General features: G+C 37.2%; 1 protein-coding gene across 4 annotated transcripts in view; it reads left to right on the top strand.

Moving 5' to 3' along the window:
• Window positions 1–27,634, top strand: part of NEDD4 (NEDD4 E3 ubiquitin protein ligase) — a 152,474-nt gene that overhangs the window by 86,658 nt on the left and 38,182 nt on the right. For all 4 annotated transcript variants that reach the window (XM_055435588.2, XM_055435587.2, XM_055435586.2 and 1 more), the window contains 7 exons: window positions 6,228–6,278; window positions 8,913–8,974; window positions 11,700–11,802; window positions 17,782–17,948; window positions 20,194–20,311; window positions 20,398–20,565; window positions 25,613–25,678. In XM_055435588.2, coding sequence (XP_055291563.1) covers window positions 6,228–6,278; window positions 8,913–8,974; window positions 11,700–11,802; window positions 17,782–17,948; window positions 20,194–20,311; window positions 20,398–20,565; window positions 25,613–25,678 — 735 coding nt within the window. The remainder of the gene's footprint in view (window positions 1–6,227; window positions 6,279–8,912; window positions 8,975–11,699; window positions 11,803–17,781; window positions 17,949–20,193; window positions 20,312–20,397; window positions 20,566–25,612; window positions 25,679–27,634) is intronic.

Below are 27,634 nucleotides of genomic sequence, written 5' to 3'. Positions count from 1 at the left end.
CATCGCCTCAGACCATGCACATTGATTTTTAGTTTGGAAAATGTGTTCATTCTTCCAGTGTTAGAAATATGGTTCTTTGGGATCATTTCAAGTAGATGTTAAGAAGCTCATTTTAGATGACTTCTTTTAAAGAAGGAATATTCGTTGCAAGAACTTTCTAAAATGCATTTTTATATATCAGAAATACTTGAGACAGGGAACGTTTCAGGATGTGGAATTTTTTACTCTATGCTCTTATTCACACAGTGCAATCAATGAAAAAAGGAATACGGTATAAGATGTTTTCTTTCTGTCCCACAGTGACCAGGCACTGCCTTTGTAATGGAGACTGAATCTCTAGGAAAGATTTATAATAAGAAAGAGGTTTTAAGAACTAAGGAGCACAATAAACACATGAAAATGCGCTCAGCATCATTGATCATCAAGGAAATGCAAACAAACCTTAATGAGATATCACTTCACACCTACCAGGAGGGCTGTATCAAAAAGATAGATAATAATAAGTATTGGCAAGGATACAGAGAAATTAAAACCCTCCTGCAGTACTGATGGGAATGTAAAAGGTGCAACCACTTTGGAAAGTCTGGCAGTCCCTCAGAAGATTAAAGAGTTACCATATTACTCAGAAACTCTACTCCTAAGAATATACCCAAGAAAAATGAGATCATGTGTCAGTACTAAAACTTGTACTAAAATATTCATAGCAGTCTGATTTATAATTGCCAAAAAATAGGAACAATCCAAATTTAATCAACAGATAAACAATATGATATATCCATATAATGTAACATTTAGCAATAAAAAAGGAATAAGTGCTGATAGTTGCTACAACATGAATGAATCTTGAAAACATTTCTTGTAAATTGCCAAAAAATGGGAACAGTCCAAATTTAATCAACAGATAAACAATATGATATAATCCATATAATGTAACATCTAGCAATAAAAAAGGAATAAGTGTGATAGTTGCTACAACATGAATGAATCTTGAAAACATTTCTTGTAAGTGAAAGAAGCCAGTCATAAAGAACTTCATATAAGACTTCATTTATGTGAAATGTCCAGAATAGGTAAAGCCATAGAGACATAAAGTAGATTGGTGGTTGCCTGGGGCTAAAGAAAGAGGAGGGAAATGGGGAGTGACTGCTGATAGATATGGATTTTCTTTTGGGGGTGATGAAAATGTTCTAAAATTGATTGCAAACTTTAAGTGGTTGAATTGTATAGGATGTGAGTTATACCTCAGTAAAGCCATTGTTTTTTAAAGTGGGGTGTCTTTTGCTAATTGGTTGAGACATTCTGTTTTATAGCAGTGGTTCTCAATCAGGGACAGTTTTGCTACCCAACGGACATTTGGCAATCCCAGGAGATATTTTTGGTCATCACAACTGATGGAGGAGTGCTGCTGCTGCTGCTGCTGCTGCTGCTAAGTCGCTTCAGTCGTGTCCGACGCTGTGCGATCCCACAGACGGCAGCCCACCAGGCTCCCCTGTCCCTGGGATTCTCCAGGCAAGAACACTGGAGTGGGCTGCCATGCTACTGGCATCTAATTGGTAGAGATCTAGGATTCTGCTAAACATCCTTCAGCACATGGAACAGCCCACAGCAACAAAAAGTTTATCTGGCTTATATTGTCAATAGTGCCCAAGTTAAGAAACCCTATTCTCTATGTGTGTGACTCTAGTGATAAGTGACGACATCAATGTTTTTGAAGCCCTAAAAGATCATGAATCATCAAACAGATAGATGCTCACTGAATTCAGTTTACTGTGGACAAAGCTATTCAGTAAAACTAAATCCACCAAAAATGTTTTGTTTCTTTACCTGGTTAAGCCTAAACCTAAGTTAATTAGATAATTCAGTTAACCAAAATATTTTATCCCTCAGTTATCCTGATTGAGATTTAACTGTATTTTGTTGTGTTTTACTTTGTTATTCATAGCTTCTTAAAGATCAGATATATGGGATATAACAAATGCTTGCCATAAAAACAAAAAAAGAAATATACCACAGCATTGCCTTGAGGGTATCATTAAAAGCAACTTGTCCATTTCAAAAATTATCATCAGTTCATGTTCAAGAATAGGAATATGCCCCTAAACTAAACTAATTTGCTAGGCTTTCTTCTCCAATCATGCTCCTTTAATGGTATGTATCTATTTGAAATGTCCAAAGACAGGTCCATGGTAAAGGGAGCAGAGGTTTCATTATAATATCTAGTGTTTCAAATATAATGGCTAACATTTATTGACTTCTTACTGTATACTATGTATTATGCAAAGTACTTTGTGTATATTAAATAATTTAATTCTCACAAAACCCTGTTAGAGATTCTTTTCTCTTCTCTCCTGTCTTGAATCTCCTGCATCTTTCCTTGCCATGTTGCCATTTTTCCTTCCCTCATTTTGGCAAAATATATCTTTCAATACCTTAGAACACCAGTGTCTTTATTCTGCTTTCATTATTGGAAAGGATATTTTGGCTGGGTATAGAATTCTATGAAGGATACTTTTTTTTTCTCTCTCAGAATTTTGAGAGCATTATTTCTTGTCTTTCAGTTTGGAGTATGATCTGTTTTGTATCTCTCAAAGCTCTTGGAATTTCTTTGTCTCTGGTGTTTTGAAATGTCACAGTGATGTGCCTTGCTGTGGGTCTTTCTTTAAGCATTTTCCTTAATAGTGAGGCCTTCCACTGTCAAAATTCATTTTCTTGAGTTTAAGAAAAATTGCTTAAAATGCCTCTTTGATTATTCCTTCCCTGTATTTTTTTTCTTTCTGAAATGCCTGCTACTTAGAAGTTGACTTTTTGAATTTATCCTGTAATTTCCTTACTTGGGGAATTCTTCAGTCTTTGGCGTTTTAGTTCTGCTTTCTGAGAAATTTCTTTAACTCTATGTTAAAAACATTTAATTTCAGATAATGTTTAATTCCCAAGAGTTCTTTCTTTTTAATTGCTTTGTATCCTATTTGCTAGATTTTTGTCTCTTATCTCCAAGAACATTAATTAGTTTTTCTCAAGTATTTCTCCTGCAGTCTGACTTAATTCTTATTCATTTGACTCCCTTCTCTCTTTTTGTTTTTTGGATTAGGTCTTTTTTTTTTTTTTCTTGTAATAAACTTTCCTAAAATATTTAATCATCTTTAGCTGTCCATAATGTGTAAGATTCAGGGTTTTTGCCTGCTGATATGATGCACTGAGAAGTGCACCAACAGCATTTTTATAGTATTCTTACCAAAAAATGCATAACCTAAATTCAGCCATGAAGAAACAATACACAAACCCAAATTGAGGGATATCCTATAATTAGCCAGTACTTTTAAAATGTCAAGATTATGAAAAACAAAGGGACTGAGGTACTTTCCAGATTAAGAAACTAAGGAGACATGGCAATTAAATGTAATGTATGATCCTAGATTGAACCCTGGACCAAGATTAGTAAGACAGTTTGTGAAATTTGAGTAAGATCTGTAGATTAGTTAATGTTATTCCTGGTTTTTTTATGCAACTCAATAACAAAAAGCAAACAATCCAATTTAAAAATGGACAAAGGATATAAATAGATGTTTTTCCAAAGACATACAGATGGCCAACAGACACCTGAAAAGATGTTCATTATAACTGATAAGGAAAATGCAAATCAAAAATATAATGAGATATATAATCTCACACACGTCATAATGCCTATTTTCAAAAAGACAGTAACAAGTGCTGCCAACAATGCAGCGATAAGGAACCCTTATTCACTGTTGGTAGGAATGTAAATTGGTACAGCCACTATGAAAAACAGTATGGAGATTTCTGAAAAAATTGAAACTAGAACAGCCATATGATCTAGCCATTCCATTTTGGGGTATTTATCCAAATAAGAAAAAAATACTAACTTGAAAAGATACATGCACTCTCATATTCAAAAATACACACATACACATACCATGGAATATTATTTAGCCATAAAAACAATTAAATCTTGCCATTTGCAACACCATGGATGGACCTCGAGGGCATTATGCAAAGTGAAATAACTCAGAGAAAGACAAATAATGTATGCTTTCACCTATATGTGGAATCTAAAAACAAAACAAGCAAAAACCAAGCTTATGCAGAACAGATTGATGGTTGTCAGAGGCAGGGGATGAGGAGTGGAGTAAATTGGTGAAGGGAGTCAAAAGATACAGGCTCACAATTTTAAAATTTATAAATAAGTCTTGATGACTTACTGTATAGCATGGTATCTATAACTAATAATACTGTATCGCATATTTTAAAGTTGCTAAGAGTAAATCTTCAAAGTTCTCATCATAAGAAAAAAAAGTCTGTAATTATGCTTGGTGACCAGTGTTAACTAATTTTGTAATGGTGATTATTTTGCAGTATATACAAATATTGAATCATTATGTTGTACATCTGAAACTCATATAATGTTGCTTGTCAATTATTCCTCAATTTTAAAAAAAATTAAGTATGTGGATGGATACATGCAAGAAAGTCTCAGAGAAGTTACTTAACGGTTAATCCTAGTTCCCCTGGGGAACTAAGTTTGGAAGGGGAGGAACTAGGATCAAAGGGTCATGGTTTTCATAAGCTTGTATGCGTGCTAAGTCGCTTCAGTTGCATCTGACTCTTTACGACCCTATGGACTATAGCCTGACCCATCTCCTCTGTCCAGGGGGATTCTCCAGGCAAGAGTACTGAGTGGGTTGCCATGCCCTCCTCCAAGAGATCTTCCTGGCCCAGGGATCGAATCTGCATTTCTTCTGTCTCCTGCATTGCCAGACTGGTTCTTTACCACCAGTGCCACTCATAAATTGATTAAGATTATAGGTGACAGATATTTACAGTCTGTTATATATATAGGTTTTTTTAACAATTAAAAAAGCTTAAGAGTAAAAGATTGAATAACCAGAAGTGTTAATATTTCCACTAAAAAGGGTTTGCCTAGCTTTGATCATTGTGCTAGGGTTATGTGAGATGTTAATATTTGGGGAAGCTGGCGACTTTATTCTGAAAATATTTTTCTGCCTTATCTTCTTTCTCTGTCTCTCTCTTTTTCTCTTCTCTTTTCCTTCCCCCCTTCTCCTTTCTGGAACTTCACTGCCATATATATTATACTGCTTGGTATTTTACCACAAATCCTCTTTTTTTATATTATATAAATTCTATTGATGTATCTTCAGGTTCACAGAACTTTTCTCTAGTCATTTTCAATCGTATGTTAAGCTGATCCACTGATCTTCAATTCCTATATTCTATTTATTAGTTATATATGTATTTCAAGCTATACATTTAACTCACTTTTATAATTTCCATTTCATTTTATATTTTTCATTTCTTTTATAGATTCCCCATATGTTTGTTTATTATGACCTTATTTTCCATTTTATGTCCTTGAACATCTCTGTAATAGTTTCCTTTCTGTCAGTTCCAAGATCTGGCTTATCTTGTTGTCCGTTTCTGTTAGTTACCTTTTGCTTCTGAGTCCTATTTTTATATTTCTTAGTATGCTTAGTGACTTTTATTGTATATAGGACTGTATAAGTGGCACATGATGAAGACATTGAGTTTGATCGTCTTTCCCCAAAAAGTGTTGATTTCTGTTGTAGCAGGTTGTTAACTGAATTCTAAATGCTAGCTTCCCTAGGAAAACATCAACTATGAAATCTGTGCTGAGTCCTTTCAGCCTTTAGGAATTTGGGTAGAGTTTATACATAGGTCTGGAGGGACTCTTATGGCTTCTTCCTTTTGGGAGTTGTCCCCCTCACTTTCCAGTTAGTCTGTTGACTTTAAGTTTTCAGACTCCTCAAATGAGTAAGATTTCAGATTTTTCTTTGAGTTCCAGTCATTCAGATGAATTGTGGAGTACTGCCAGGTGAAAAGTCATATAAACGGGAATCCTACCTAGTACAGTTCATTCTTTCAAGGACTGACCCCTTTCTAGTTTCCGCTTGCTTTTGGTCATTCTGTGTTGTTTTCAAATAGTTGTTTAATATATTTTCAGAGTATATAGTTATTATCTTCAGAAGACTCAATGTAATTTAGTCTATTCTGCCATTACCAGAAGTTGTACCGTATCACCTTTTATTTTCCAATGATTTTTTCATAGATATTTCATAGGGTTAAACAAAGAAACACAAAAAAATGTATATGTATTTTTATGAATGATGACAATAGCTATCAAAGTTTTCCAGAAAGATCAAGCATATTACTAATGTTATTTTTTTCTTTTGTAGACAAGAGATGATTTCCTAGGTCAAGTGGATGTTCCTCTTTATCCATTACCGGTTGGTATAGATGTCCATGATTTTACTTTTTATGTTTATTCTTTTTATTTTGATAAATCCTTAACAGATACACAATACAGTAAATGTAAATATTTGATTTGTAAAGTGTATACTGCTATTAATTCTTGAGCCTCTTATTTTCTGAAAACATCTCAGTTTTCCATTTTAAGATTCCCTTATATGAAACTGAGTAAGAAATAGAAATGGGAGGGGAATTTGGAAATACTATATGTACGGCTGGGTCACTTTACTGTGCACCTGGAAGTATCACAACATTGTTAATTGGATATATCAATATAAAATAAATAAAATAAAAATTTAAATAAAAAAGACCTAAGTGAACTTAGAAGGTATGACAAGAGCCTGAATTTTTAAAAAAGAAAGAAATAGAGAACCCCTGAAGTTGGTTGACATCATGAAAGCGTTGTTTGAGGAAGTTCAGTTTGAAAATATTTTACTGAAAAACTAGACTGGGGAAAGCTTAGTTTCACAGAAAGAAACTGATCAGTTACAACATGGGCATGAAACTGAATCTGGACCAAGCATATAACAACAGAAGAAAACAGATTCAGGAGATATTTCATTACATGATATTATTGGACCAAGAGCTCCAGTTGAAAAAAACAAAAAAAGCAAAGTAAAGATAATATATGTTGAACTTGGGAGATGAGGGTTGTATCTCAAGCAAAAAGAGTAGTAGGAAAGCCTTTTTTTTTTTAAGATATGGTAAGTTTATTTTGAAAGAGATGGGAATCCCAGACCACCTGACCTGCCTCTTGAGAAACCTGTATGCAGGTCAGGAAGCAACAGTTAGAACTGGACATGGAACAACAGACTGGTTCCAAATAGGAAAAGGTGTACGTCAAGGTTGTATATTGTCACCTTGCTTATTTAACTTATATGCAGAGTACATCATGAGGAACGCTGGGCTGGAAGAAGCACAAGCTGGAATCAAGATTGCTGGGAGAAATATCAATAACCTCAGATATGCAGATGACACTACCCTTATGGCAGAAAGTGAAGAGGAACTCAAAAGCCTCTTGATGAAAGTGAAAGAGGAGAGTGAAAAGGTTGGCTTGAAGCTCAACATTCAGAAAACAAAGATCATGGCATCTGGTCCCATCACTTCATGGGAAATAGATGGAAAAACAGTGGAAACAGTGTCAGACTTTATTTTTTTGGGCTCCAAAATCACTGCGGATGCTGATTGCAGCCATGAAATTAAAAGACGCTTGCTCCTTGGAAGGAAAGTTATGACCAACCTTGATAGTATATTAAAAAGCAGAGACATTACTTTGCCAACCAAGGTCCGTCTAGTCAAGGCTATGGTTTTTCCCGTGGTCATTTATGGATGTGAGAGTTGGACTGTGAAGAAGGCTGATCGCCGAAGAATCTATGCTTTTGAACTGTGGTGTTGGAGAAGACTCTTGAGAGTCCCTTATACTGCAAGGAGATCCAACCAGTCCATTCTAAAGGAGATCAATCCTGGGTGTTCATTGGAGGGACTGATGCTAAAGCTGAAACTGCAATACTTTGGCCACCTCATGCGACGAGTTGACTCACTGGAAAAGACTCTGATGCTGGGAAAGGTTGGGGGCTGGAGGAGAAGGGGACGACGGAGAATGAGATGGCTGGATGGCATCACCGACTCTGTGGACATGAGTTTGAGTGTACTCCGGGAGTTGGTGATGGACAGGGAGGCCTGGCGTGCTGTAATTCGCGGAGAGTCGGACACGACTGAGCGACTGAACTGAACTGAACTGGCCATATTGCATATAAGTAGAAAACAAGAAAAATGAAACTTAAAGCAGGCAACTGAAGAGGTATAAAAATAAATTGTGTAGGGAAAAGGGTCTGGAAGGATTGAGAGTTATCACTGCTGAGGTAACTGTAGAATCTCTGAGAAGGACGGGCTGTCCAAATAAGAGGGATGAAAGCGTTGAAGGCCAAACGCTGAAAGTTCATCAGTGTGGTTTTGTCAGAGGAAAAAGAGAAGACAGACCAAGAGAATACAGAAAAAAACCAAGTGAAATGATGTCATGAGAAGTTAAGAGTTTCTAGATGTAATGGGTAGTTTAACAATGTCAAATGCAGCAGAGAAGTAAAGAATAATAAAAACTAAGGGCTGTTGAACTTGGTAAGAAAGAGAAATATTAAGTCTTGATCAATCTTTTCAGGTGTTTATTGTCTCTCTACAGTCTTTAGACATTGCAAACTTTTAATAATGAATTTAATCCAGTCTTATTTTCCAAGCTGCTTACTTTTATTGTTCTCCTAGAATTGCCTCTGTGGTCTAACCATGCCAACATTTTATTGAATACATATTCCATGTTCTTTTGGGGCACAAACACACTAACCATTCTCTCGTGTTTTTCTGCTTTTACCTTTCTTTTGGCTTCACAAACACCTGCTCAGATAGTTTTATACTGACTTGTGCTGCCAGGAGCAATTCTCGCAGTGCAGGAAAGTGAAAGTACTGTCAAATCACCAATTGTAACCATTTAATAAGCTAAATCTACTTTTTTCTGACTTCTAACTTCAATTATGCCTTAGGTAATAGTTTATGAATATTCTTGAAAAGTATAAATTTTTGTTGTTATAGATATATCTTGAAAACCCACTGTTTTATTCTAGACAGAAAATCCAAGAATGGAGAGACCATATACATTTAAGGATTTTGTTCTTCATCCAAGAAGGTCAGTAAATATAAAATAATAGCTTATAAAGGTTTTTTAAAAATATCATTATACTTTACAGTAGCCCCTTTGGAAAATCAGTTTAAACTTTTGTAAATAAGCTACTTTTAAATATTAGTTTTTTAAAACTTTATTGCTGTTTCTGATTAAAAAGTAATTTCTGGTGATCTAGTGGTTAGGACTTCGCCTACCAATGTAGGGGGTGCAGGTTTGACCCCTGGTCAGTGAGCTAAGATGTCACATGCCTCATAGCCTAAAAACCAAAGCATAAAACAGAAGTAATATTATAACAAATTCAATAAGGGCTTTAAAAATGGTCCACATCAAAAAATCAAAAACAGTTATATACGTAAAAAAAAAATTCTGAAAATATAGAAAAGTGATCATACCCCTTTGGGAAAGACTTTTCTCCCTATTATTTATCAGACCAGAAGAATGAAATATGTCATTACTTTATATGTATTTTATATCTTATACTGTGTAATTTTGTCATACTGTGTTTTGAAAAATTGCAAACATCAATTTATCTAAAATAAAATACCTAGGGAATTCTCTGGTGGTCCAGTGGTTAGAACTCCATACTTTGACTGTCATAGCCCCGATTGAGTCCATGTAGGGGAACTAAGATCCCCTAAGCTGCATGGCACAGCCAAAAAAAAGAATCCAACTTAATACAAAAACATTTTCAAGGAAATGTAACTACATTTTGCATACTTTCTTTAAAAAAAAAAAATTCAGAAAACTCAAATATTTAGAGAAAATAGCATGAGCAAAGACTGTAATTTAAAACCCAAATAGCATGTTCATAATTCCATTTTCCTAAACTGAATTACTTGATTTTTGTCAAAAATTTTTAAGTTTAAGCTTTAAATAAAACCCCTTTTGATCTTCTGTACCACATAATCTAGTAAAATTTAGTTAAGGCATGTATGGGAATTTACTGACAAAAAGGTCAAAGTAAAGCCAAGGAAGGACATCTGTGCAAAACTATTTGTTTTCTCTTTAAAACTAGAAAATGTAATTGAACTTAGTAAAATTTTTATTAAAAAGATTTAAATATTCATTGTAATATGAATTTAAATAAAGGGAGCAGTGGTCTTTGTGTTCATATTTGCTATCTATAAGAGAAGTCACATTTAATTTCTGTAGAAGTCATGCAATGTGAGTCCCTTTTCTTGCTTTAATTTTGAACTGACTGTGACATCTGTATACCAGGAATAGCTAAGTAGTTCTTCTCTTATTTGGTTGCCCTAGTAACCTGCTTTTCAATTTGTTGAATGCTTTCTGGTGTCTTTATCTTTAAAACACTATAGCAGTTTACATCTTCTGTCTGCACTGGGTATTGCTGCAAGTGCAGAGAGTTTTATCCAACTACATTCTTAGATTTTTTTTTTGAACATCAATAAATTTAAACCCACAGGCTTATTATCTAGTTGGAAAAACATAATAAAACCTATCATTGTAGAGAAACTCTCCTATAAAATATTACCTGAGTAAGTTTTCTGTATCTATCTTTTATAAGAAGTCATAGAGTGTTCATACCCCCTTAACCATGGAGACACGAGTCACATTAGTGGTCTGGAAATAAGCACTGGGGGCTTACTGACTAGTCAGAGAAGGACACTTTCCAAATCCATGAGAACTGTGTAGAGAAGAACAACTAAAAAGATTAAGGGAGGCATAGGGGAGTACCTCTTGAAGACAGAAGGAAAGATTAGGACCCTTATGTCTTATTACATAACTGAAATCTATAAAAATTATCCAAAAAACCAATATAGAAAGCTATGACAAGCAAGGATTTCCTCAGTAAATCTCAGCTATTATAGAATTGGTGGGGCAATAGACAGACTTAGATCTTAAGTTAGAATGTTAAGAAAGACATGTTTTTAAAAAAAAAAAAATTGAATGAGGGTACTTCTCTGGTAGTCCAGTTGTTAAGACTCTATGGTTAAGATCCCACATGCTGTGGGTGTGGCAAAAATAAATTAAAAAAATTTTTAAATTAAGTATTACTACTCTGGACAGCAACCCTTAACTTAGACAACTCATTTTTCTAAGAGGTGGTATGAGATACAGTATGAAAGTAGATTAGATAAATTAGTATATGACAGATTCAAACAGCTGTCAGAGACATTAGATTTCAGATAGTTATCTGACCTTGCTCTCTACTTTTCTGTTATCTTATACAACATGGCTAGATTATTATCCCTAAAGCACATCTGTGAGGATGCCTTTCCCTATCCTCCAAATTCTATGCAAAATAAAATCTAAAAGTTCTACTTCACATAGACCTCATCAGCTGGACCATTCCCACCTCCTTTATATACCCTGTAATTCAGCCAATCTCAGCTACTTCCATTTCCTTAACTGCACCCCCAGTTTCCCATATATTTCCTTATTTTTGCCCTCTTCTCTACTCTTATGCCTTTCCCTCACTGCCATAGATCAAAATCCTCCCAAGTCTTCTAGCCCAACTCAGATGCCAGCTTCTCTTTCAGGATCTCTCTGATCTTTCACTTAAACTTCCATAGTTCCTTATTTATCACATAACAATTATTTATTTACGGATGTTTCTTTCTCTCCACCATCTATTCCTTTTTCTTCTGCATTGAAACTTGTCTTGAATCTCTCCTAGTAAGCTAGTAGATGTTCAATGAACTCTTATTGAATGAATGATTTTCTTCCTAGTGTTAAAGTTGTATGAATTATTATTTTCTTTCTACAGTCACAAATCAAGAGTTAAAGGTTATCTGAGATTAAAAATGACTTACTTACCTAAAACCAGTGGCTCAGAAGACGATAACACAGAACAGGCTGAGGAATTAGAGGTAAGATTTTATAAATATTTGGTTAAACTAATAAGAAAGCTATCCAATTTCTTATTTTACTGTGCTCTAAAGAAAGAATTGGTTTTGCTTTTGCTCCATCCCTTCATTCCCTCTATAGTTATTTCTCCACTGAGCTCCAGTAGCATACTGGGCACCTACCGACCTGGGGAATTCGGTTCTCAAGGCAAGTATACTGAAGTGGTTTGCCATTCCCTTCTCCAGTGGACCACATTTGGCTGTGGTCCATGTGATCAGATCGACTAGTTTCCTGTGATTATGATTTCAGTGTGTCTGCCCTCTGATGCCCCTCGCAATACCTACCGTCTTATTTGGGTTTCTCTTACCTTGGGCGTGGGATATCTCTTCATAGCTGCTCCAAGAAAGCGCAGCCACTGCACCTTACCTTGGACGAGGGGTATCTCCTCAAGGCCCCGCCTCCTGACCTTGAACGTAGAGTAGCTCCTCTTGGCCCTCCTGCGCCCGCGCAGCCACCGCCTATTGGACGTGGGGTAGCTCCTCTTGGCCACCGGCCCTGGCCTCAGGCGTGGGGTAGCTCCTCTCGGCCGTGCCTCTTTGCCTCTTGATGAAAGTGAAAGAGGAGGGTGAAAAGGTTGGCTTGAAGCTCAACATTCAGAAAACAAAGATCATGGCATCTGGTCCCATCACTTCATGGGAAATAGATGGAAAAACAGTGGAAACAGTGTCAGACTTTATTTTTTTGGGCTCCAAAATCACTGCAGATGCTGATTGCAGCCATGAAATTAAAAGACGCTTGCTCCTTGGAAGGAAAGTTATGACCAACCTAGATAGTATATTAAAAAGCAGAGACATTACTTTTCCAACCAAGGTCCGTCTAGTCAAGGCTATGGTTTTTCCTGTGGTCATGTATGGATGTGAGAGTTGGACTGTGAAGAAAGCTGATCGCCGAAGAATTGATGCTTTTGAACTGTGGTGTTGGAGAAGACTCTTGAGAGTCCCGTGGACTGCAAGGAGATCCAACCAGTCCATTCTAAAGGAGATCAATCCTGCATGTTCATTGGAAGGACTGATGCTAAAGCTGAAACTCCAATACTTTGGCCACCTCATGCGACGAGTTGACTCACTGGAAAAGAGTCTGATGCTAGGAGGGATTGGGGGTGGGAAGAGAAGGGGACGACAGAGAATGAGATGGCTGGATGGCATCACCGACTTGATGGACATGAGTTTGAGTGAACTCCAGGAGTTGGTGATGGACAGGGAGGCCTGGCGTGCTGTGATTCATGGGGTCGTGGAGAGTCGGACACGACTGAGTGACTGAACTGAACTGAACTGAACTGAAAGAAAGAATAACTACTTAATAAAGTTAAATGTGTGCAATAAAAATTACTTCCCTAGACATTTGTTTATTTTACCCAAGAATTTGTTAAACATTTCTTTCCTCTAAGGATATTTCTGTGAAATGAATGGCCATTACTGATGGCATTCTTAAAGCTTAAGGAATAGAGATTACAATGTTTATAAATGAAAGCATTTGTTGTAATTAAGTCATTAACTCTTTCTAGTTTTTCAGAGTTTTCTAAAACCATGTCATGTGCCCCCTCTATTAAAGTAAGAACACAATTTATTGTTTGAAAGTTAAATATACGGAAAATTTGAAGATGCTAATTACAAACTCCTTTATGAAATGTAATTCCTGTTACTTTTCCTATCATGGGTTGGGGTGGTTGTGGGAGGGCTCATAGAAAAGGAGACTAAGAGAGAGAGAAAAAAAATTCAAGTGATCTAATAAAAAACCACATTTATTGGGGGCCAATAGAAGTTAACCATCTTCATGGGTGACAGGATAAGAGGAAGTCCAGTCAGGGATTTGGGCAGAGCCACCTGTATTTGGGGTAAGTGAAGAAGAGTCAGAGAACATGTATTTGGAATAGAATTGGACAGGGACTTGGAGCCTGAAGTCCTAGTTGCAAGCTCTGCCACTTGTGAGCTAAGTGACCATGTGAGTCTCAACCCTCTCTGAACTTCAGGTTCTTCCTTTGCAGAGTGACAGGGTGTACTGCTACCCTCTAGGGTTTCTTCCAGCACAAAAAATTTGTGATCTGAAAAGGGAACGAAAACATTTGCCCCTTGAGGTTCCCACTTAACAGACATTATCATCAGACATTATCACCTTATTCTAACTACATTGACTGAAAGCGCTCTGTCGTGGCATCAGTTTGCTTTGGAGGGATTGAGTGTGTGCCTCTTTCTCAGTAGTCAAGCTTTTTTGATTAAGGGTCTGCTAAAGTCTCCAGAAGGACTGTCAAGATGAGGGACCCTTCCCCAGGGCTGGTCTCTGCATCATACACCCAAACATCTTGAGAAAGTCTGATAACAAGCAGTGCTTTTGCGACAAAGATTCCTGGGAATTTTTTTTATATGCACTAATGAGATTTTACTTTGTGGAGGAATTTGTAACAACAGAAAGAAAGAACTTTTTTCTTTAAATAGTTAGCCTTATTACTCTGGTGACCAAAGAAACGTAATATCCTCTCTCATGTCTAATGCCCGTTTTTGATACCTTTTTTTTTTTCTTTTTAGTTTTTCTGTGATGTGTCATATAATCTTTTTTTTTTTAATTTAGGAATTTATTGAGTAGAATTTTCTCTCTAACTGGCATTTTAGTGCACAGGGAAACCTGAATAATGGAATTCTGTTTGAAATGAAGGATGTCTGCTATAAAGAAAGAAAATTCTTTATTTAGTAACTTAAAAAAATTTTAACAGCATTTCATTATTTGGTAACCTGCTCCAAGTTTTGCCCACATGCATGTATTACAGGTACCTTATTCACAGTTCAGTTTCTGTGGGTAGAGCTGCTTCGCTTCATTTTGTGGTCTCATGTCTCAAGTTTGAATTCCCTCAGAATGCACCTTATAATTTCAGTAGATGTAAGCATGTAGGAGTTTATTTATGAAAGGCCCTAGGAATTCAAACACATGAATCTGTGCTTATTTATCTTCTGTGTAGCTAATGACCAGAGAAGTCTTGTCTTTGACATCTGGTTTGTGACTGAATATATAAAATCCTACCATTTAAAGAAAACAGTTGTAATTTTCAAAAGAGGCTCACTCTTAGGCAGTGTATACCCTAGCAGGATAAAGTTTGGTAAAGTGTGACTATAGTACATAATTATGTAATATTTTTTTGCACCCCTTGTAACTTTAGGTTTAGCTCTATGTATTTTATGTGATTACTACTACTATGTTTTCTGTACCTCTGAATGCTTTCTTTTTGACCGTCTTTGACTGTTAGCTTGTGGGCAGTTGCATATTAGCTTTGAGGTTAGTAATTAAGTAAAATACATTGATCCTTAGAAAATTATTTTGTGAAGAATATTAGCTGATACATGTTTAAAAGGGAGGCATTCTATACTGAAAATGAAAACCCATTATTTCTAAACAATGTTCATATTTAGAAGTGGGTAAACAAATGGGTAACTATGCTTCTTCCTTGAATTGAAACAGGTTTTTAAAAAATAGGCCCTTAATTAAATTAGTTTTTTTCCCCTCCAGAAGTTTACTTGAGTAACATAAATTCAATAAAAGGACCTTTAGTAGAGAAATCTTTTAAGAAGATTCTAAAGAAATATTTTTGGCACCATTTTCCAACTCTGAATATTTTTATAATCCTCTACAGCAGTAGTGAGGACCTTTTTATTAAGAAATTTTATTAATATGCAGAAAAATAATCAGTGACCATATTTTTTAAAATTGGTCCTTTTTTTTCCAAAAGAGTGAAATATAAAAATTCAACTCACACGCTTTTAAAATTGAGACCAGAGAAATAAAATGTGATTTAATATGTACAGACTGATCTTTAGCTATATAGATCTTCTATCATAATCATTTAAAGGAAAGGAAGCATGAGAGAGAAGGAAGATAAACATCAGTGGAGAGAAAAAGTAGACGGAAGGGAGAGAGAATGGGGGTCCTGGCAATAAAAAGAAAGAAACAAAATTAGCAAGATGTCAGTTCCTGTAGAAAAGATAGAAAGAAAAAAAATAAAGAAGGAGAAAGAGAAGGAATCTGTTTTACTTCCCATCCTTATCTCGTTTCCTGGAATAATTTTGTCTGTCTTCCTCTCACCTTCCATTCCACCTCAGTCTATAACCCTCTCCTTGGAACTAGCCAAAGATCAACCCTGCTGCAGCCTTATCCTGTTCTGTCTTCTGCCAGAAAACAATCGTTTTCTTCCCGAGGTCTCCCTGACCCTTCCTATTCAGACTCCACCTTCCAAGAGAGGAGAATTCTCTTCTGTCTTCTAAACCATCAACTGGCTGGCACAGCAGTCCTCCAGTGGTTGATCCCCAATGTCTGGTTGCGGGAGGGGGTGGCGGGAAGACTATGTATTAAAGAAATTATTTTTTACCTATTATTATGGTACCAAATATGTTTCCCATTTTGTCTCTCTTTGTTTTTTCTTACTTTTATTTAGTAGTTTTTGCCATGTACAAATTTGGGGGATTATAATCAAATCACTCAGCCTCTTTTAGGCCATCTGGGTTTGATGTCATACTTAATGTTTTTTTTACTCTTAGAATATACTTTTTTAATATCCCTAGATTTGTTCTAATACATTTTGGTTTTACTTTGTAACATTTTAAATATTGCTCAATCTGTAACATTCTGGTTATAAGGTATGAGGTAGCAGTCCAAATAATTTTTCCTTTTTTTTTTCTAAGTAATTTGCTTATCTTCCCACAGATTTGAAATGCCTGTATCATATACTGAATTCTATAAATTGGATTCTCTTTCTTAGCTTCCTAATTCTATTAATTTATTGTGGTTTATGGTATGTTTTATCTGATAAAGTTTATCTTCACTTTTCTTTTTTGGAAGTGTGCTGATTATTTTTGCTTGTTTTGTTTCTATTTGAACTGAAAATGGCTTTGTCATGTTATTTTAAAAAATCCATGATGTAGTCTTATTTAAATCTTGACAACTTTATAAATTAACTTGGGGAGAATTGATGTCTTTGTGAGATTAAATCTCCCTCGCCAAGATCACATTGTCTTTTCATTCACTCAGGTCTTCTCTTGTGTACCTTTTAGGAGAATTTTTAAGTTTTCATTGCTAGTTTATTTATGCTTCCTAACCATATCAGTGTTTAGCAGAACCTTTACTGACTGCCTTCTCTGTTTTGAGGTTTCTTGTATAAAATCATGTCATTAACCCTTGCTACTTTTTAAAAATAATTCCTTACTCTAACTACCCTAGCTAAGGTTTTTTGTATGTTTGCAGCTTGCTAGTCTCAGAGGAAATTTCCAGTGCCTTCCTAGTGTATAAACAAAACAAAACTTTCTTTCTTTGGCTGTTTTATGACTTGACCAAAATGCCATTCCATGGTCCAGAGGAGAAAGAGAAAAGTCAGACAGAGAATCATAACGTCTTTTCAATCACCATTTCTAAATCATTTGCCCTTCCCTATCATGCCTCTACATGTTTGACCTTCATACTGCAGTTTTTTTCAGGTTTCAGAGAGTTATTTACTTCCACCATTAACAAGGTGCTTTCTCTCTGAGAGAGACAATGCCCAATAAGACATGATCCCTGTTTATAATTTAGAGAATAGTGTGAGGTTGAACTATGCTTCTCCATTTCTTAGTGTCTTCCAATGCTGTTTGTTTTCAAGTTTTCCAAGTCCTTTTTTTCCTATTAGACATGTTTTAAATTTTTTCAAAAAATTTTTTTCAAAAAAAATTTTTTTTCAAGCAAAATCTAAGTGTTATCATTTTGGAAAGAAAAAAAACAGCCTTCATTATCATCAGGTATTCCTGTTAGGTGTTAAAAGTTGACAGTGTGCTCATTCTGTCTGCATAGTTTCTAAAACTGAGTATGCTCAATCTCTTCAAGTTTCCTCTAGCATAATTTATGGGCTTTCCAGGTGGTGCTAGTGGCATTAATTTATAAGGTTAAAAAAAATTAAGTGTAAACTTAATTGTCACCATTCTGTTTTTCAGCCTGGCTGGGTAGTTTTGGACCAACCAGATGCTGCTTGCCATTTGCAGCAGCAGCAGGAACCTTCTCCTCTACCTCCAGGATGGGAAGAGAGACAGGATATCCTTGGAAGGACCTACTATGTAAACCATGAATCTAGAAGAACACAGTGGAAAAGACCAACCCTTCAGTACGTGCTGGTGACTTCTGTGTTTGTAATCTGAATACATTTTGACCACTGATTTTCATTTTGAAGTCATGACTCAAATGGATTCATAATAGTCTGGGAATCCAAAGACTGCAAGAATACTAGGATTTTTTTTATGGCACAGGGCGTAAAAAGTGCTATCATAGGTGTTTCTTTCTTAAAATGATTTGATAGTATTAAAAAGTATTTGAATTACAAATATCACCCTTCTGATTGCTTCTTTAATTTTAATGAATTGTCAGTTATTTCTGTTTTAAATTATTATCTAGCCACAAAAGGATCATTTTTCTTTTTAGACTGATTTAGAAAATCTTGGAGATTTTTTAGTTTGTTACTAAAATAGAATGAGAAGTTGATTTCTACAACACAGTGTTTTTAAAATAGAAATTATTTATAAAATATAAAGGACTCAATAATAAGTTCTTTTGTTGAACACCTATTTGCCAGTCTGGTCAATGTGTATATAATTTCTGACGTATCCAAATCAAGGACAGAATGGCCTTTCAGGTATTCTGATTTATGTCTCCTCAGTGATATTTTTCTTTTATTATCATCAGACTGGTATTTATAAATGGGGCTTTCCATGTGGCACTAGTGGTAAAGAATCTGCCTGCCAGTGAAGGAGATGTAAGAGATGTAGGTTCAGTCCCTGGGTCGGGAAGTTCCCCTGGACTAGGAAATGGCAACCTTCTCCATTATTTTTGCCATGGAAAATACCATGGACAGAGGACCCTAGTGGGCTATGGTCCATGGGGTCACAGGAGTCAGACACACTGGGCAACTGAACACACACACGATTCAATCACTCTTTTTTTTCTTAATTTTGGCTGCATTGGGTCTTCATTGCTGCGCACACAGGCTTCTCTTTTTCCAGTGTGAGGGCTGTAGAGCGCGTGGGCTCAGTAATTGTGGCGCTTAGGCTTCTCTAGTTGCAGCATGTGGCCTCTCTATTTGTGACACACCAGCTTAGTTGCCCACGGCTTGTGGAATCTTAGTTCCCCGACCAAGGATTGAACCTGTGTCCCCTGCAACTGGAAGGCAAATTCTTAACCACTGGACAACCAGGGAAATCCCCAGGCACTTTTGTAGATGTTTTCTGTTCTCAAATGCTTCCAAAGCAAGTTGATAATCCAGCTGCTTTGTGTCACAGAGGCATTGATCTCTGTAAATGGCATACAGATTACAAGACTGAATGCATGATAAAATTCTGAAACATCTTGTTGTGTACCTCTGTATTGTGGCAAGCCTGACTTGAGCAGAATCACATTTCTTTCACTGTGGTTGAGGTTGCTTTCAGCCAGCAAAAATCATTTATTTAGGGGGAAAAATGTATGAGGCATTCCCTTAGGATCGCTATGTTTTCTCCATCTACTGTACAGCAAGAATTGGTCTTCTGAATATCCTGGGCTTATATGGTATTAGATAAATTAACAGTAATCTTGTTATTAACTACTTATACAAAATTCTTGATTTTATGGTCTGGCTATATTAAACATGACTAACTAGAGTAGCATAACCAATGAATGACTGCAGAAAGGATATGCAGTCTGATTTACCATGCCTTTCCTAAATTCAGACACTCCTTTACTACTGTCCTTTCTCAGAACAGGCCCATTACTGTATATGATAAAAAAACAGATACCATTTAATCTATAATCTATTGTTTTTAATAATAGTGTCCTTATCCTGTCTTTCCTTCTGCCTTCTGCATTCATGCATGGGAAACTAGAGGGTAGACCCTTGGCTTAAGAACAGTTCTGGAAAAAAAAAAAATCAGTTCTGGAAAATGTTACTTTCTAATTCATGAAGATGTATATGCAACTCTTAAAAAGCTTCTGTTTTATGAACTTTCTAGAGCTACTTCAGATTTTACTCTTGTAATAACATGGTGAAATAATAATATAATAAAATTACATATGCAGCACTCAGGTGTTCATTCATTCAACAAATATTTTTGAGTGCCCATACACATGAGATATTTTCCTAGGTACAGTGATGAATGAAAATATTGTGCACATTACACATTTTCACAAAAACTTTTAACTCCATAACGTACTCTGAAAGTACTGTTGTGCCTACAACTTAACCTGAGCATGTTGAACTAGCCTTTGGGCCCAAACTATAAATTCTGATCTAATATGGATACTTTCTAAATGAACACAGAATTTTTAGCTATCATTTTAACTCTCTTTGGGCGTGGTTGATGGCTTTTACATTTCTAATACAGGGACAACCTAACAGATGCTGAGAATGGTAACATTCAACTGCAAGCCCAGCGGGCATTTACCACCAGGAGGCAGATATCTGAGGAAACAGAAAGTGTTGACAACCGAGAATCTTCTGAGGTAGAAATCATTTTCTCGTTCTTGTTGGTAGACATATGTTATAGCAATTGATTCAAGTGTGTAGCTTAAGCTTCTGTTCATTTTAGAACTGGGAAATTATAAGAGAAGATGAAGCCACCATGTACGGCCATCAAGCCTTCCCTTCATCTCCACCATCAAATAACTTGGATGTCCAGACTCATCTTGCAGAAGAATTGAATGCCAGACTCACTGTTGGTGGAAATTCAACCACTGGCCAGCCAGTATCCAACTCAGTAAGATGCTTCTTAGATTTTGGTGGAGCTTCAGGATTTTATATTTTTATATATAAATATTATATATGTATTTTTATAAATATTATATATATATTTTATATATAAATATATGTGGACTTCCCTGGTGGCTCAGTGGTCAAGAATCCTCCTGCCAATGCAGGAAATGTGGGTTTGATCCCTGGGTCAGGGAAGATCCCCTGGAGAAGGAAATGGCAACCTGGGAATATTCTTGCCTGGGAAATCCTATGGACAGAGGAACCTGGTGGGCTACAGTTCATGAAGTTGCAAGAATCAGACATGACAGAGCAATTGAGTACGCGTGCGCGCGCACACACACACACACACACACACACACATATTATTCCATTCAGTATCTAACCTTTACATAAAATATTGTCTTTTTTCTCCATTTTTGTTGAGATATAATTGACATAATACATTATGATAGTTTAAGGTGTACAACGTAATGATTTGATGTATATATTGCAAAATTGTAAGTTTAGTTAATATACAACACCTCGCGGTTTTTTTTCCTTGTGATGACAAAATATTGTCTTAAACTGAACATAATAATGTGTTAGGGACTTTTGTACTTTACAGTATGGCCGTTTTCAAATATCCCCACTAACAGTATGGAGCAGAGTCGTGGAAAATCCAAATGGTCATTGGAGTCTAAATATCCATTACATAAATCAATGCCCTCAGCCACAGACTATCAGGAACACACTTGTAATTGAACAAGTTGAGTTTATTATTCATTTCAGCAAGGGGAATACCATGAACATCTCGGTAATAGTATGTTATGAAAGACTTAAAGGATTTCAACTTGTGTTAGGTGATTTTCAGGAGGGTTTAAGGAAGCAGGACCTCACATTGGATGCTATCAGGAAGCAGGGATAATCCTGTGATGTGGTGTCTTAAATCTTATCTGTAGCAAGGCTAAAGCTATGATTAGCAAAAAGCAGCAGTCACTTGTATCTGCCAGGATAGGGAGATATTTGGTATCTTGTGGCTTGGACAGTGTTCATGTTTTGCTGTGTTTAGGCATGATTACAAAGTAGTCTTGATTTTGTCTTGAGTTGTGCTGATGAGTGCCAGGCCAAGTCCTGGGTGCTTGGGGTCACTCTTCTCCTTTTCAGGGATACCACATATGTCACCAACACACATGTGAAAAAGAGCTGATATACTTTGACTAAACAAGGAGATAGATGACCTTCTCACTCCAGCAGCCACTATAAACTTGCTATCTCTGGGGTCCCGAAACCAGTGTATTCCAACATACACTGCCCTGATGGGACCCTTGTGGCTAACTCTCTCATCTATATCAAGGGAGACATTTCAATGGAAGACAAAGAGGCGTCCAAGGATATTGTGGTCATTTCCTTTTGGAATTCTGCACTTTCCATTCTGTTAGTAAATATGGAGGGCTGACTACATACTGGTTATATGCTGGTTAAAATATCTTTAGAATACAGTTCACCCATCTGTTTAAATATTGCCCATGGCTGCTTTCACAGTAAATTAACAGAGACGAGATAGTCAACAAAAACTACTTACTATCTGGACCTTAACAGAAAAATTTGCTGACTTCTGTTTTAGCACCTTTTTCATGATGCTTCAGTGTAGACAGTTCTATGTAAATGCCTGTGTGAATATCCAAGAGCAGATAGGCCTGCCTGATCCCTTCCTCTCTTCCATCCATCTGTCTTCCATTTATGTCATTTCATTTTTTTGTTTGAGGAGTGGGAAAGATCAGTCAAAGACTTAAAGGATAAGCTATATTGATTTTCTGGTGACACCCTATTCTCTTTCCTTCTGTTATTTTTATTTTTTTAATTACGAAGCGACTTAGCAGCAGCAGCAGCATATATATATATCCATATTCTTTTCTAGATGCTTTTCCATTATAGGTTATTACAGAATAATGAGTATAGTTCCCTGTGCTGTACAGTACCGGAAAAGGCAATGGCAAGCCACTCCAGTACTCTTGCCTGGAAAATCCCATGGATGGAGGAGCCTGGTGGGCTGCAGTCCATGGGGTCGCTAGGGGTCGGACACGACTGAGCAACTTCACTTTCACTTTTCACTTTCACACATTGGAGAAGGAAGTGGCAACCCACTCCAGTGTTCTTGCCTGGAGAATCCCAGGGACAGGGGAGCCTGGTGGACTTCCATCTATGGGGTCACACAGAGTCGGACACGACTAAAGTGACTTAGCAGCAGCAGTAGCAGTAGCAGCAAAGTAATAGGTGGCTTCTATACAATGGCATACTATGCAGTCACTGAAAAGAATGAAGTGTCTTTGAATACATATGTTGTATGGAACAAAGAAATATTGCTCAGTGGCAAACTGAGGTACTGAGCAGTGTGTTTGATGTGTTACCATTTATAAAATTATTTACGTGACAGAATAAATATGTGTATCATATTTCCTGAAAAGTAAACTAGGTAACCTTGCTCAACTCTGAAGAGAAAAACAGGGTGAGCAGAGCATGTATCTTTCATACCTTTTGAATTTCTTACTATGTGCATATTAATTCAAAAAAGTTAATTTATTATTTTTAAAGTATTGTACGGTCATGGTTAAAAATTGAAACAGTACTGAGGTGTATAAAATAAAAATTAAGTTTTCTATCTTACCTCTGACATATGCTCCATCAATTGCCATTAATAGTTTGGCATATATAATTTTTTAAATTTATTTTATTGAAATATAGTTGATTCACAATGTTGTATTAATTTCTGGTGTATAGCACAGTGATTCAGTTATATATATATACACATTCTTTTTCATATTCTTTTCCATTATGGTTTATCATAGGATATTGAATATAGTTTCCTATACTATACAGTAGGACCTTCTTGTTTATCCATTCAACATTTAATAGTTTGCATCTACTAATCCCAAACTCCTGGTCCATCCCTCCCCCATTCTCCTCACCCTTGGTGACCACAAGTCTGTTCTCTATGTTTATGACTCTGTTTCTGTTTTGTCGATAAGTTTGTGTTGTATTTTAAATTCCATGTGTAAGTGATATCATATGGTATTTTTCTCTTTTACTTAGTTTGATAATCTCTGTCCATGTTGCTGCAAATGGCATTATTTCGTTCTTTTTTATGGTTGAGTAATATTTCATTGTGTGTGTGTACATACACATACACACACACATGCACCATATCTTTTTTTTTTGTTCTTTATTTCTAATTGAAGGATAAGTGCTTCACAATATTGTGTTGATTTCTGCCATACATCAACATGAATCGATCGTAGGTATACATATGTCCCCTCCCTCTTGAACTTCCCTCCCACCTCCCATTTCGTTCCCTCCCCAGCTGTCACAGAACACCAGTTTGAGCTCCCTGAATCATACAGCAAAATCCCACTGGCTGTCTGTTAGATATATGATAGTGTATGTTTACATTCTGCTCTCTCCATTCGTCCCACCCTCTCCTTCCCACTGCTCCTCGTGTCCACAAGTCTGTTCTCTGTGTGTGCATCTCTGTTGCTGCCTTGCAAATAGGTTCATCAGTACCATCTTTCTAGATTCCATATATACATGTTAATATTCAATGTTTGTTTTTCTCTTTCTGACTCACTTCACTCTGTATAGTAGGCTCTAGGTTCATCTACCTCATTAGAACTGACTCAAATGCATTCCTTTTATGGCTGAGTAATACTTCATTACATATATGTACTACAGCTTCTTTATCCATTCATCTGTCAGACATCTAGGTTGCTTCCATGTCCTACCATTGTCAGTGGTGCTGCAGTGAACAGTGGGGTACATGAATCTTTTTCAGTTAATGCTTTTCTCAGGGTATAAGTGATTTGGCATATATAGTCTTAAACATTTTCTGTGTGCGTAAAGATGCATGCACGCATATTTGTATATCAGTTTTTTAGCCTGAGATCATCTTGCACACACTTTTTGGTAACTTATTTTTTACGTACTGTATCATAGACATTGGACCATTTCAGTCAATAGAGAGGTGCTCTTTTTATAACCACTACCAACAAAATAATCAAACATCATTCCCTTGTGCAAGTAACTTTTAAGCTCTTTCTCCAGTTTCCTTTGATGGACTTCAGATTGTTTACAGTTCTTTGTTATTATAAGCAATCCTACAGTGGCTCCTCTGAATTATATATATTCCTGCATATATTATAAATATTAATGTCATTAACTAACAAAACTATTTCAGAAAGTGACAACAGCATGCATGTAAAAGGACAGGAAAGAAAAAATACTGGATTTCTAGGAAACAATCTTGAATGTCCGGAGGGTGGCTTGTGAGGTAAGAGGGCTGGAGTCAGCCCTGGAAGCTCACTGGAGCTCTTCTGGAAGCTCACTCATATTGTGAATCGCTAGATTTTACTGTAGTGACGGAAGAAGTCATTGAAGGGTTCTAAGTGAGAGAATGGTGGTGATATCTGTGCTGCAGAACGCTCTCTGGCTGCAACTTGTGGTATGGAGAGCAGATTTAAGCAAAAAAGACTTGCAGCAGTCAAATCTGTTAGGATATTGCCACAGTAATAGTCAAAGTGACAAGTGATGAAAACTTGAAATTTTTTTTTAAAGTGCAAGGGAAATGTATTTGAGAGCTTGCAAAGAAATAGAATGAGTAGGATCTGGTGACCGACATGACCATAAGGGACAGGAGGGGAGAACTCAGGGGACTGACTACTGTCTGCCTGGGGGGCAGCTGCTGGCCTCCTTGGCTGCCCACTGAAGACGAGGAATACCTGAGAGGGAATGGATTTGAGTGGGTGTGGACAGGGAAAAACTGAGTCCAGTTTTGAACACAATAAAGGGCTCTCTGTTAGACATTCAAGAAAAAGTATCCAGGAGACGGTCTAGGACTCAGGGGGAGAATTGTGAGCTGGAACTTGGAAGCTGTTTGATATTGAGAGAAGCTGAGAGAATCTCCATGTGGGTGGAGTGGGTGTTCATTTTTCTTCCGCATCACACCCACCCCACTACCTTACCTGCCATTAAGAGACAAAGCAGAGATCTAAAGTTATCATTGTTCTTTTTCTATATTTAAGAATCATTCCAGCAGAAGAGGCAGCTTACAAGCCTATACTTTTGAGGAACAGCCTACACTTCCTGTGGTAAGTTTTAGCCCCTCCCCTCAATCCTCAATAAAAATATAAGACTCAGCAACTTCTTTTTGGAACACTGAATATGAACGTTTGCTTCAGCATAGTATCTGGGCTCTGGGGGATGAGGTTGGGTGAGGGGAATGGGATAGGTAGGCCCTTTAAAAACAAAACACAGAGAACTGTCTCTCCTATAGTGAGAAAGCCAAGTCCCCACATGCCGGTGGCTCTGGGTAGCGTTCACGCTTGGCAGGTGAAGTGCTCCGCAGACTGGATGTATTGCATACTGATCAGGACTGTGGTATCCAGGGGCCTCTGCTTTGTGCCCAGCCTATGTGTCTTGCAGCTGTTTCTGCCCTAGACATGAAGCTATATCAACAGTTGGTCATGCAGGCGGGTGTGCACACGTGTCGGCAGGCTCAGCAGCCAGGATGGAGTTTGTAAACCCCCTTCTCAGTCTTCTTGTTTTCCAGGCTGCCAAACCATCATCACTGCCTCTTCAGTAGCATCTCTAGCCATGACCCTGACTAGAGCTTAGACTTCATAGCTTCAGGCCTTTTAGTCTCCCAGCCTCCATCGTCTTTCTGACTCAACTCTCACCTGGGTTCGAACCCTGGGTTGGGAAGATCCCCTGGAGAAGGGAACAGCTACCCACTCCAGTATTCTTGCCTGGAGAATCCCATGGACAGAGGAGCCTGGTGGGCTGCAGTCCATGGGGTCACAAAGAGTTGGATACTACTGAGCAACTTTCACTTTCACTGCTTTGAGTTTGTCTCTTCCTTATATGGTCCCCACTTATTTTTTTAAACCAAATGTAAATGTCCAGGCTCCCAGCCCCTTGAGCCTCCCCTATCCCTTAGCCACCTATGGACTACCCCACCACCACCACCTTCACTCCTGCCTGGGCTCTTTCTTCCAAATAGTGTTCCTATGAATTCTCTCCCTTTTCTGGGTGTGTGCATGTTCCACTTCCCCACTTGGAATAGCCACCTCACTTTTTTTCTACAGTTTGTGATTTTGAAAGGCAGCCTATATATTAATTTTGAAAAGTGGGTTTTTTTTCACTTATGGGGGTTCCAGCAAAGGAATTCACAGGCTCAAAAGGCCTTGAATTGGCTGATCCATCTAAAAAGGTGGCCCTGCACCAAGAGAGGAACGTGGGCACTGTGTGGAGGAAGGAGGAGGGGCACCCACCTGTGCGTTTGGCCCAGTCGGTATCAACCTTCAGCACGAAGGTGGATGTCACAGGAAGACTGCCCTAGCCTTCCTCTCACTTAGCGCCCCATGTCTAGCCATCTCCACTCACCTTCTTGTTCAATTGCTCAGTCGTGTCCAACTCTTGGCAACCCCATGGACTGCAGCATGTCAGACTTCCCGGTCCTTCACCATCTCCCAGAGTTTGCTTAAACTCATGTCTGTTGAGTTGATGATGCCATCCATAATGCCATGAGATGTCATCCTCTGTCCACTCACCTGGAGCCACTTAAACTGAGATCCCTAGGTGTCTCTCCCACTGCATTTCGCATTGTCCTCTATGCAGTGAAACTGGTGAATTTCTGATTCACTGACAGGCAGTCATCCAAGAAACGATTTTAAATGCACCAAATGAGCTACAGAATCTAGAGATGTTTTATATTTTATGTACTGGAAAAGCTATTTCCATGCCTTTTCTTTCTTAATACATTGATTAGAGATTTGTTTGCTTTCACAAAACTTTTTTAAGGTATAATTTACATACCATAACATCCACCCATTTTTAAGAACACAAATGAGTTTTAGTAAATTTATGCAGTTGTGCAGACACTACCACGGTCAAGTTTGAGAACACTTCCATCACCACAGAAAGTGTTCTTAATCCTAATACCTGCTCTTAGCCCCAGGTGACTACTCGTCTGCTTTCTATTGCTAGTTTTGCCTTTTCTAGGAATTTCATTTAAGTGGAATCATACAGTCAGTCATCTTATGCAT

Source organism: Moschus berezovskii, chromosome 9 (genome assembly GCF_049115385.1).
Source record: "Moschus berezovskii isolate FMDL1 chromosome 9, NW_MosBer_1.0, whole genome shotgun sequence".
Classification (NCBI taxonomy): domain Eukaryota; kingdom Metazoa; phylum Chordata; class Mammalia; order Artiodactyla; family Moschidae; genus Moschus; species Moschus berezovskii.
This window is presented reverse-complemented; position numbering and strand designations above follow the sequence as displayed.